Genomic DNA, 12,208 nt, shown 5'->3' with positions numbered 1-12,208 from the left:
ATCCCTGTACCTGAGCCTGTGCCTGTACCCTCCCTGCTACCTGAACCTGTACCTGTATCTGCATCTGTACGTGCATCTCTACTTGTATCTGTTCCTGAACCTGACTCTGAACCTAAGCCTAAACTTGTATTTGTATGTTTACCTGTATCTGAACCTCTGCCCATACCTGAACCTAAACCTGTATCTGAACCTGTGCCTGTACCTCTACCTGTGCCCATACTTGAATCTGTAATAACAGTAACAGCAATAAGAATAATAAAAACAATGACAATAACAATAATAAAACTACACGTTATTGAGATATGCAATCTGGGGACCTTAATTCCAACTTAAAGTTCTGTGCATGTGTGAGGGAAAGAGATACAGGGGGAGAAAGGTCATCCAGCCTTTTGTGCTTCAGGGGATAAAATTCCCCTAACCAGTTTTTCCCAAAGCAGAACTCTTGATATTACTACTATTTTATTTCATTATCTAGCTTGCCTCAAAGACTAGTTTATGTGGTGTGATGGCTTTAGGGTACTTTGGATGGGACACAGATATAAGAAACCTTTTAAATGTTATTTCTTTTTAATTAAATTACTTGGAAGTCTATTTTATAAGCTTAGGTGGGATTTTAATTTACTTCAGCATATTAAGTCAGGAAATAATAATAATAATAATAATAATAATAATAATAATAATAATAATAATAATAATAATAATAATAATAATAATAATAATAATAATAATAGTTTACTATTGTTTCAGCTTTCCACTATAACTTTATTCTACTGGACAACCTTTAATTTAGATATAAAACATTCAAAAATCAGGATTCTATTGGATAACTAATTGGGTATAATTGCTAATACAGAGTTATTAAAGTCAGATCCTTCCTGGGGGTCTCTACAAGAGCAGTTATTCCTGAATGCTGTATCTAAACCAAACAGTTTATACCAGTAAAACTCTTTGAAAGCTGAATTTATTACAGTCTCTCCCAGCCCACATGTGATCAAACTAACTAACTAAATTTCCCCAATGCCAATAATTGTATATTCTGACATGATTTACAGTGTTTTCTTAGTGCACTTACTGTCACTGCTTTTGGGAGAAATGTCCCTGCAAACACAGCACTACTTACAGGGAAACACAAATTATAATACAGATTTTAAGCCCGGCTTTAGATCTGTCTCTCTGAAATAGCACCTGTACAAATATTTGCAAAAAGAGATTTACAGGAGGGGGAAAAAATAAAAGGCATTTTCTTCAAGGCTTAAATTTGCTGTTGGGTTAATTTGGGAACATTTAATTTAGGAGGAGCACAAGCTGACAAATACACCTGAATCCATGCTGAACTAAAATTGTCAACTGTCAAAAATGGGGAGAAAAATAATTCATTTTAAGTCAGTGCTTGAATTTCCTTTAAAATCAGCATCTTAATTGCTCCTGTGAAGATCCTGTTTTGTTCAAGTGTCTGAACCGGTGGTTTGGAAGCCCTAAATGAAGTTCACACAGATTTGTAGCATCACTGCTTTTTAAATAAAAAGCACAAGTTCCAGTTAAAAATTTTACTAAATTGGGGCTTTTATAAGGTATATAGGTATTAAATAAATCAATATTTAGGCAAATCTGGAGAGGAGGAGTTACTGTGTGATGAACGCCTGAAAATTTAAAGTTTTGCAATAGATTTTCTCTCTTAAAAGAAGAGTTTATTGCACTGACACATTATTGCACCCAAGATTTTTGAATGCTTGTACTCACGCATAGAAACTCGTTGTGACAAATTATTTTATGTGGGAAGAATCTGCATAAGTTTATGAACAAATAGGATATATTTTCTAAAATTGTTTCTATCCACATTTAAGAAATACTTTGAAATAATACATTTCTCTTTAAAATTATGAAAGAATATAATAAACTACTATGGGAAAGAAACTGGGAAAGATCATTATGGGAAGCACTAATATTTTTAAACAAAATCTCTATTTCCTGTAATAAAAGTCCATCTTGAAAAGCAGCTTTTCAATAGGCACAGAAAGGCTCCAAAGCCAGGAAAGATGACTGGGGAGCAAATGACACAATGACACATAAAAATTATGTCAGTTTTTAAATGTAAATTAATGCTTTTCAGTCCATACCTGGGACTGGACATGGTCTGGGGCTGTGTAAGATTTCCCAATTCCAAAGGATTACAAAATCAGCCACAAGGATAATCCAGTCCAACTCCTGGCCCTGCCCAGGACAATCCCAAGAAATCCCACCATGTGCCTGATCTGGGAGGAAAATTCTTAGTCAGTAAATCCAGAGAGTTTTGCAATCAACTTCAGTAGATCAATTTTAATCCTAAGGGTGACCTTAAGAGGGGCTTTGCATCACCCAGTCAGTCCTTTTGCACGCCTGAATCAGCCATTTATACACTTTTTTTTTAGGACCAAGGAAAGATTCCACTGGATTCAGCAAATGAAATCAATCTAAATTAAAGTATAGAGTACATACTTTACCTGAGTACTTAAAAACACGGGAGGAAAGCTATTTCAGGTGCTGCTTCCTTGGAGACAACTTCTACTTGATCCATGAATCACAGAATCACAGGATGGCTGGGGCTGGAAGGGACTTTAAGTCCCAGCTCCTGCCATGGGCAGGGACACCTTCCACTAGCCCAGGCTGTTCCAAGCCCCATCCAACCTGGCCTTGGACACTTCCAGGGATGGGGCAGCCACAGCTTCTCTGGGCAACCTGTGCCAGGGCCTCACCACCCTCACAGGGAACAATTCCTTCCCAATATCCCATCTGGCCCTGCCCTTTGTTACTTTGAAGCCATTGCCCCTTGTCCTGTCCTTTCAGGCTCCTGTAAATAGTCTCTCTCCCATCTTTCCTGTCAGGCTCCCTTCAGGCTTTGGAAGGACAAGGTTACTATAAAAATCTCAACTAGAAAATACTGTGCTCAATAATTCCTTCTCAAGATCTTCCTGACTGGGAGAGTTTTCCTTTCTTTGTGTCCACCCAACTGGAAAGAAGTCACAGCACAGATCTTTTGTTCAAAGTTTATGGACAGTTTGAGTGTGACATTCAGGGAAACACTGGAACAGTCTTTCATGCAATGGAAACAGGTTAAAGAATAAAATGATTATTTATGGAAAGAACTTCCTTGGCAAAGTCTCAACTTGATTAATAACTCAGTAATTCCCCTACTTTGTGCAAAGCAGCACAGAAAATGTATAAAAGTCATTAGAACAAAGCTCTTATGAAAGGATCTAAATTACAACCTAATCCTTTAATACCTCAGATGAAGAACACTCACAGTGAAGTTCAATTGCTTGAAAAATTCTCAATTGAACAATTTCTGCATTGAATAATTTCTGTATTAGGCAAAGCATTGCTTGGATTTGATATATATGCCCTAAACAGAACAAACATGTCTTTGATCTGCCTTAGTTTACACTGTTTAAATAACCCACTGAAATAAATATATTTCATGAACAGTTTATAATTCAAGTGTGGTTTTTTTCACTAAAAGCTGAGTTTCTAAAACCAGAATCATCTTTCTCACAAGATAAAGAAGTACAAGGTCTTTATGGTATTTCTTTGCAATGTTTAGAAGTAAAAAAAATGAAAACAAAACACTTTACCATCAGTGCAGTATAAGAACATCTATATGTTCACTGCAGAAATTGTGCAGAGCTGTAGTAATCAATAATTACAGTTAGCAATATTTATTCCTATTAAAAATTATTAATTAATAGCTGCTTAATACTTGAGAGTGTTCTATTTTCTGAAACCACCCAGAGGCATCTGTCTGTCCTCACACCAAGCTAACTTCAAGCTGTGCATCTTGAGAGCTGCTAAAAGGACAAGATCCAATCACACAAAACATTTTATCAGCTCACCTGGAATTATTTTAAAAAGTTAAAATTGATAGCTTTTACATGTAATGGAAAATTCAAATCACAGAATTGTTAAGTTTGGAAAAGACCTCCAAGATCACCAAGTCCAAGTGTCAACCAGCAACACCAGCAAGGTCACCACTAACCCCTGTCCTCAAGTGCCACATGCACACGTGTTCTGAACACTTCCAGGGATGGGGACTCCCTGGGCAGCCCATTCCAATGCTTTCCAACCATTTTCCTGAAAATATTTTCCCTAATCTCCAATCTAAACATCTCTTGGCACAATTTGAGGCCGTTTCCTTATCATTTGCAAATGTTATAACAATGCACAGGAGGGACATGCAGAGTACAAGTTCTTCCAAACAACTGTAGAAACAATAATCCTAAAATTACCTACAGTGAAAAGGTGCCTCCCAGATGGGAGGTGTTGGGTGTACAGGGCCAAAGGAGTCCAACAGAAATATTGCTTCATTAAATCCTACTTGACAAATAAAGCTTGACATCAGGATTGTAATCTCTGAGCACGGTTACTCCTGGTTTACTCAAACCTCCCTCCTTGTTACAGCAGCGGGGCCTTCTTGGTTATTTTTAGCAAGATGTCCAATATAAAGCTTGTGGAAATGAATTTAAAAATTGTTGTTAACTACAGTGAACTGTCAACATACCTGAAAGTTTAGCTACTATTTTTATCTTGGTATGACACCATAACTTATCACTGTATTATTTCACTATATTTAAAAGACATGTCAAAGCTCTGCATTGTCAGATCCTACTTATCCAGAGAGTTTGGAAAGACCTGGATTTCAGCTGCTGCCATGAGTTTCTACACTCGTTATGTTCAGCCCCAACATGAACCAGAATATTCCCCACATCCAGCTGCAGATAAGCACTGAAAATACTTATCTAGATAATGGATTTCAACTCTTTTAGAATACTTAATTCAAATGAACCCACAGCAGAGGAATGAAATTCAAAGATTTAAAGGAAGTAATGCAGTTTGAGAATAAAAAGGAAGCTTTGTTCTTGCATCAGAATGTATTAGATCCTGTGATTTGCATGTACAAATAATTCAGCAACATTCACTGGCATTAAAAACACAGCGAGATCAAATTAGAAATGTAATAAAAGGAAATAATAAGAGCTGAAACTGTATAATACATCCATATATTATAAAGATTTGACAAATTAAATACATTTTGGTTATACAGAAAAGTTTCCATAACTTTACATGGAAAATGGGATGAGGGAAAGGAAAACATTTCAAAATACTGAACATGGGTGGTCAGGCTTGTTTGAAAAGTTTAAAAAACTGATACATAAAAATAGCCTAAAAAACACTGTAATTACAATATGCATTCTTCATTAAGGCCCAATTCAGCAAAGCACTTAAGGGATTGCTCCAGGAACATGGAACCCGTGGAACCCCCATGGATTGTGGAATAAAGATGTTGTGAAGCTTAAATGCTGAGGTGAACTGGAACCAATCTGAACACATCGACAGTCAAGTCACACAGTGACCAAAACCACAGACAGATCAGAATGTACAACTTCCAATCCAACTATTTGGCCTTTGAAAGCCATTCCATGCAATGTAAGGGAATTCAAAGGAAAATTCATCTCCACCAGGACACAGCTCCCCAGGGATCAGGCCGGACACAAGGACTGGGAAGCAAAGCTTTCCAAATGATAAAAAACTCATTATGGAGCTTTAGTTGTGACTCCTGAAATATATTTTAGGTATTTCTCTCTCCTCCTAGAAATCTGAATACGGTTATCAACTAAAATCTGAGTACCCACTGAGTATTTAAAGTTTCAGCTTAACTCCATCCTACTACTGGTTGTTGTGCTGCAGCTCCTGTTGCTGTGAGGGCTGTGAGACCCCAACAACATCACACTAAATCACCGTTGCACTGAGACAACTTCCAATCCAAGTTTTTACTCAAGGGACCCCAAAATCTGTCCAACAGAGAAATTACTATCCAAACTAAATGCCTGGAAAGATCCTGACATCAGGATCGGAAAATGGGAATTTCTTTGCATTATTCTCCGTCCTCATTTAACCTCTCAGTCTCCCTGTGCTACAAACTATCATTCTGAAACCCCCACTGTGTCCACACTGAATTTATTTGATGGCTTTTGTAAATTTTGATGGACTTTCAGCATGCAGCAGTAAATGGAAACTTCCTCAGAGCTCATTTCCATTACTCAACACTGTGGCTTGAGTGTATCTTCTCATAGAGACTCACAACAAAGGTTTAGTCTTTCAACAATCTTTTTTTTTTTAAGTGCAAAATTCACTGTACAAATAAATACAGAAGTGCATCGATGGGAAGACAAGAAGCAGCGTGGGAATAGCTTAGGAATTCCTAACCTGCAGCTTTTCCATCCAGCATGACAAGGAAGGAGAGGTGTGGACACCTTCCTGTTCCCTTGGCACTGGTACAACGTGATTTATATCAGAAATGGGATAATATAGTGCAGGAGTAGCAGGGAAATGCTCAGTGGAAGCTGCTTATTTGAAATAATTTTTATGTTTGCATCAAAAAAGCCCAACTGGACAAGACAGAATTGCATACTAATTATGTAATTAAAGTACAGATTCACCTCCTTTGTGCTCATTAAGTCATAGGTGCCTTGGAAAGAGCGGGAAAGATCCACTTTTGAATTATTCAACATTCGGATGCCCTGTGATTTCTGGATTTTCTAACCCCCAAACCTCCTGTTCAGGGCTCTAATAAAAACTTTGAAATGTTATTTCACCAATTCTATTATCAGTAGTACTTCCATTAAAAATATATCTCTGTACACAATCATACACCCCCTTTAGAGAAACAGAACAGTCCTTTTTTGATAACACATATGGGAGGGCAAGAACTTTTTGCTTCAACACAATGTTTCTGGCATTAAACTGTTAGTAAAATGTTTTCTCCAATTCTTACCAATATTCTTAATCACATCAAGCAATAAGAGTTTATCTCTTTTGCCTTTGCTAAAAGAAGTGGGAAATTCTGCCCCTGTAAATAGAGAAGAGAAGCTTTAACTCCATTTCTGGCCTTGCTCTTTGAGTGGATAAGTTCAGGTGCTGCAAAATAGACTCTTACCATACGTAAAATATTCTCAAAATAGTGGTAAACTTAGGAAAGAACAAAATGACTTGATTTTGAAAGGTATATTAACTCAAAAATTCAAATCTGTGTTTACACTTTATGGACAGCAAGACTCAAAATCAAACTGCCATCGATCTGGAGGCTGTTAAAAACAGCCTTTAAAAATAAATAACTATTTTCATGGTGAAGAGAAATTTATGGCCAAAATATGTTTACACATAGGTACCACGACTGACTTTTTTTTTTTAGTATGAACTGTAAATCATCCATCAAAAGCTTCAAGAATTGGGACATAACATTATTGATAAATATTTATAAGTGGCAAAACTCGAGAAATAGACCCTCAAGAGTGAATTTACTCTTATTTAGAATAAAGATTTCTATCCCATCTTACAGATGTATACAGTACAGGAACATTTTACTTCCCTTTAGAAGATATTTATATTTAAGAAAGAACTCTGTACAGCAAATGCAACTTTAAGAGCAAACACAACATTGTATTTACAGTAAACTCAACAACCAAAATGACATGGAATAAATTAACAGAATATACAACATTTTATACAGACAAATTAAAAAATAAGGCAGAATTCTCATTTAAAATTAGCGTAATCAGAAAAGATGTCGATGAAATCTTGTACCACTCTGTAGCAGAATTCATACTGTTCCTGAAAAACAAGAAAACCACATCAAAATGTGCTTGGATTGTGTTGTCTCAGTACATTGAGACATCTGCAAATCCCAATGATAAATGCAACATGTTCTAGCTGGGACCAGTAGCTGAGGACTGGTCTGTTCTGATTTCTATTTATGTATTTACTATTTTGAATAAAAAAACCCGTTATCTTGCTTTTTTGTCAAATACAGGATGATTGTTGCTCTTCAGTTAAAATGAATTCTTTAAGCTTTCGAGGTGATGCTTCTTAAACTGAATCCTGGTTCTCATTTAAATTCAGCAGCTCACGGTCTCTGCTGTCACTGGTCTCCTGTTACAGCAGGAAACTCCTCCTAAGCATTCCCCAGGGAGAATCATAGAATCAGAATCCTGGAATGGTTTGGAAGGGACCTTAAAAGTTCATCCAGTTCCACCCCCTGCCATGGGCAGGGACACCTTCCACTAGCCCAGGTTGCTCCAAGCCCTGTCCAACCTGGCCTTGGACACTTCCAGGGATGGGGCAGCCACAGCTTCTCTGGGCAACCTGGGCCAGGGCCTGACCACCCTCACAGCCAACAATTCCTTCCCACTATCCCATCTCCCCCTGCCCTCTGGCATTGGGAAGCCATTCCCTCTTGTCCTGTCCCTCCAGGCCCATGTCCAAAGTCCCTGCCCAGCTCTCTTGGAGCCCCTTTAAGCACCGGAGCCTTCCCTTCTCCAGGTGAACACCCCCAGCTCTCCCAGCCTGTCTGTTATCCAGCTGGCTGGCCCTCTCCATCCTAAAGAGGGACACATCCTGATTTTCCAGGCATGCTGATATGCCTTCAACATGATTTGCTGGATTACAAAATCTGTAACAACACTGATAACAAACAGAACTGGCATTTGAATTCTTTCATGCTGGAAAGCTGAGCTCAGCAGGAGCCCTCCCACAGGCTCAGCTGGGAATATCTGTGGCATTTACACCCTCAATTGACATTATTAAATGCCAGAGCCAGACCACCCCAAAAAAAGCATTTCATTCCTGTCTTCGCATAACTGTGGATAATCACATTCCCCTTTCTGTCTATCTGTAGGACAGAGAAAACATCCACCTGGAAAACGGGGTTTGAGATACTTGTATCTAAAGAAGTTTCAAAGCGCTACGTGGAAGCTGCCATGAAGATACAAAATACCAGTATTTTTATATATTTAAAAAACCATAAAAGTCTCAAAAAAACTTTTTAATGTTTATTCAATAGGGAAAAGTATCTGGACTAGGCTTCACACACTAGTTGTAGATGACTTTAAGATTTTAAACAAGTCAGAGACATTCCCATCCCTGGAGCGTTTAAGGCCAGGTTGGACAGGGCTTGGAGCAACTTGGTCTAGTGGAAGGTGTCCCTGCCTATGGCAAGGAGGTGAAACTGGATAATTCTAAAGGTCCATTCCAACCCAAACCATTCCATGATTCCATGTTTCTGTCTTCCAGTGACCAACTTTGAGCCAATTTATGACCAGACACATTAAGGAAAGAAAGAACAACTAATAAGTAGCTTAAAAGACATTTATTTCACTATATATTTTGTCATCTGCAACACTAAAGATTTTGGTTTAACTGCCTTAAGTTCCTAAAAGACACAGAACATTTAGCCAAGTTGTGTTTCTAGAAATGCTATTAAAAAAACCCATATAAAAGCCCAGATTTCTGATAATACCTTGTACACACGCAGCCATCATGCATAATTTATGGCAACCTGCAAGAAAACCCCCTTTGTTCTCCTCCCCTAAGAATATTTACAAACAGATATCTGGGTTGTTAAACATCCTACCAGTGTTTGCACCATGTGTGGCCTTTGCAGTCTTAAGCTCTTCACAGCTTGAAACACATCCAGGAGCCCTTCAGCCTTCACTCTTTCCAGGATGTTGCTCAGTGCTATGAAGGTCCCTGTTCTCCCTGCACCAGCACTGCAAGGAAAACATGTTTGCATGGCATAAACTGGGATAAAAATGGTAAAATAGGAATAACAGGGACACAGAATAGCCAAATACACCTCTCAGGTTGGGATTTATATTCCTGTATGGGCAAGAATTATTATTATTGCTATTGTTATCATTAGTGCAAAGCAATTTGATGGAAAATATCCTATCCAACTGTAATGATTTTAATGACTCAAACAGTTTGGGCTGGAAGGATCCTTAAAGATCATCTCATTCCATCCCCTGCCACAGGCAGGGACACCATCCACTAACCCAGGTTGTTCCAAGCCCCATCCAACCTGGCCTTGAACACTTCCAGGGATGGAGCAGCCACAGTTTCTCTGGGAATTCTCTTCCAGCCCTTCACTACCCTCACAGGGAAGAATTTCTTCCTAATTCTCATCTAAATCTCTCCATTATTAGCTTAAAACCACCTCCCCTTGTCCTGTCTGTATCTGCCTGTGTAAAAGAAATGCATCTCCTTGTGCTTGGCTCACTTTCCTTCTTTTCTCTGAAAACAGGCTTTTAGCAAATCCTTACAGCCCATACAAATTTAGGTATTTTAATTAATTTAAGAATTTTTACTATGGATGCATTTGAAATACTCATTGTCTCTTGGAGACACAGCACTACTCTTTGCATGCTCACTTCTCTTCCTGCAACTCCCTTTAAAATAAAAGAATTTAAGAAAGATAAGTTTGAATTTGAGTGAAATTTCATTTCCTGAGACAGAAAGTTGAAAGGCGAAGGACACTCAGAATGGGCAAAGCCTGGGCAAACCCCAGAATTAAGTGGCCTCTAAATAACACAGAAACCTTTTACAGTTTATTAGAGGCAGCTGCAGACAAACACTGGAAGAGAAGGAAGCGAGGACTGAGAACAGATGGACTTCAAACTCTGTTGGCAACTCAGCAAAACCCTTCTAAACTATTTAGGGTCATGTCTTGATTCTACTTTAAAATGATCATTTTTAGCAGCTCCTTCAACTGTTCTTAAGTAGCTGGAAAAACGAACAGAATTTTCACAAGTTCATGTGACCACTCTGAAAAAATCAGACTGAGACTTGAAATGTGTTTAATTATTCATAACATCACATTCATTTATATTTGAAGACTCAAGTTGACTTCACAGAGAAAGTCAGGTAACTCAAAAGCTGGGAGGTACAGGCTGTTCAAGCAGGGACAGGAGAGAATTTTCAGCATTAAAAGTCCTGAATACATTGTGTTGGGTTGGGTTTTGTTTTCTTTTTAATCCTTTTTACAAGGACTGAAATAGATTTTTTTTTTTAAATCTAGGAAAAATAGATGCTAATTATTAAACTAAGGCCTCAGGTCTAAAAGCTTGTAAAAGTAGAAGCCATAAATAGCACAACTAATTCTTACACAACTAATTTGGGCAAATCAAAGACATTGGTTTTTAATCTCTTAAATTACTGGTAATAACTCCTTGATATTTTACCCACTGTAATTATAATTCAGTATTTCAAAACAAGTGTTATAAAATAAAACCCAAAATATCATCACTGTGGAGTGGGGGAACCCTCAGATCCCAAGGGAGCAAACGCTTGCAAGGCAAGGAGGAGAAAGTTTTGACAATTAATATGTCTTTTTATAAGATCACATTCCAAAAACCAATAAATATAAGTCGTGGCTCAGGCTCCCAGGACTTCTTTGCTGTATTTGAAAATATAGGTGACTTCAGACAGTCAAACATAAACCAGAGACTGAGAGAGCACCCTGGAAACTCCCATCAGAGCAAAATAAAAGACAGTTAATGCTGCCAAGCATTTCTCAGTGGGATCACAGACAGGTGGAGGAAATACCACAATTCATAGAACAAGTGTTTTTAAATATAAAATTAGTTACATATATTGATGTCCATATATTGCTAGAAGACGAACAATGGTCCAGGAAAGTCAGTTTATCTTGTACAACATGCCCAAGAGAAAGAGATTTAAAAGGCCAGAATTTAGAACAAATTAAATAATCCATTTCTGGGGCAATCAGAGACAACACAAGATTTTTTTTGTGTCATGATCTTTAGGGCCCTGAAACTCTACTGAGTCTGTCCCTGTTTACTGTCAACTTGACTTTGTCTTGACCAGAAAATAGAAAAAGCTTTATTGATTTATAAAATTTAAAAAAAATTAAAAGCAAAGTACGATTTCTGAATGAGGAAATGGCATTATACCACTTTTACTGCTATTTTTTGTTTTTAAATCAGCAGATCTACTACGGAAAGAGCAAAGACAAATTTTAAGACTGATAAAAACCCCACGCTCTGAAAAATATAATTTGAAAAAAAACACAGATGAAAAGCACAAGTTATACCTTTCAAAAAGGCAGGCAAAAAAAGGTGCAATAAAAGTATACAATTAAGAAAACCCAAAAAAAACAAACAGTGAAAATCTGACATAGGACAAACACATGTTATCATGTCCCAAGTAATAATCAAGCTTCCAATCAGCATTAGTTATTATTAAAATATTGTTTTCTCTCTGCTCTCAAGGACAGGAGCACATTTTCCTTGAGCTTAGATTAGGGATCTATTTTATTCTCCTGACAGTTTGTAAAATCCAACAGCATTTTCCCCTGCACAGAACATTGGAGCACAATCTCAGA

The 12,208-nt window shown here is 37.6% G+C and overlaps 1 protein-coding gene across 6 annotated transcripts in view; it reads right to left on the bottom strand.

Moving 5' to 3' along the window:
- Window positions 1-5,707: 5,707 nt before the first annotated feature.
- The window catches only part of PTPRE (protein tyrosine phosphatase receptor type E), a 96,936-nt gene continuing 90,435 nt past the window's right edge, over window positions 5,708-12,208 (bottom strand). For all 6 annotated transcript variants that reach the window (XM_051801111.1, XM_051801113.1, XM_051801116.1 and 3 more), the window contains 2 exons: window positions 9,440-9,575; window positions 5,708-7,641 (listed from right to left, as the gene is read on the bottom strand). In XM_051801111.1, the coding sequence (XP_051657071.1) occupies window positions 7,567-7,641; window positions 9,440-9,575 (211 nt within the window). In that variant the 3' untranslated portion in view covers window positions 5,708-7,566. The remainder of the gene's footprint in view (window positions 7,642-9,439; window positions 9,576-12,208) is intronic.

The sequence above is a fragment of the Manacus candei genome, unplaced genomic scaffold, assembly GCF_025592945.1.
Source record: "Manacus candei isolate 608988 ecotype Guabito, Panama unplaced genomic scaffold, ASM2559294v1 h1tg000050l, whole genome shotgun sequence".
NCBI lineage: Eukaryota > Metazoa > Chordata > Aves > Passeriformes > Pipridae > Manacus > Manacus candei.
Note: the sequence above shows the minus strand (reverse complement) of the source record. Positions and strands in the feature narration are given on the sequence as shown.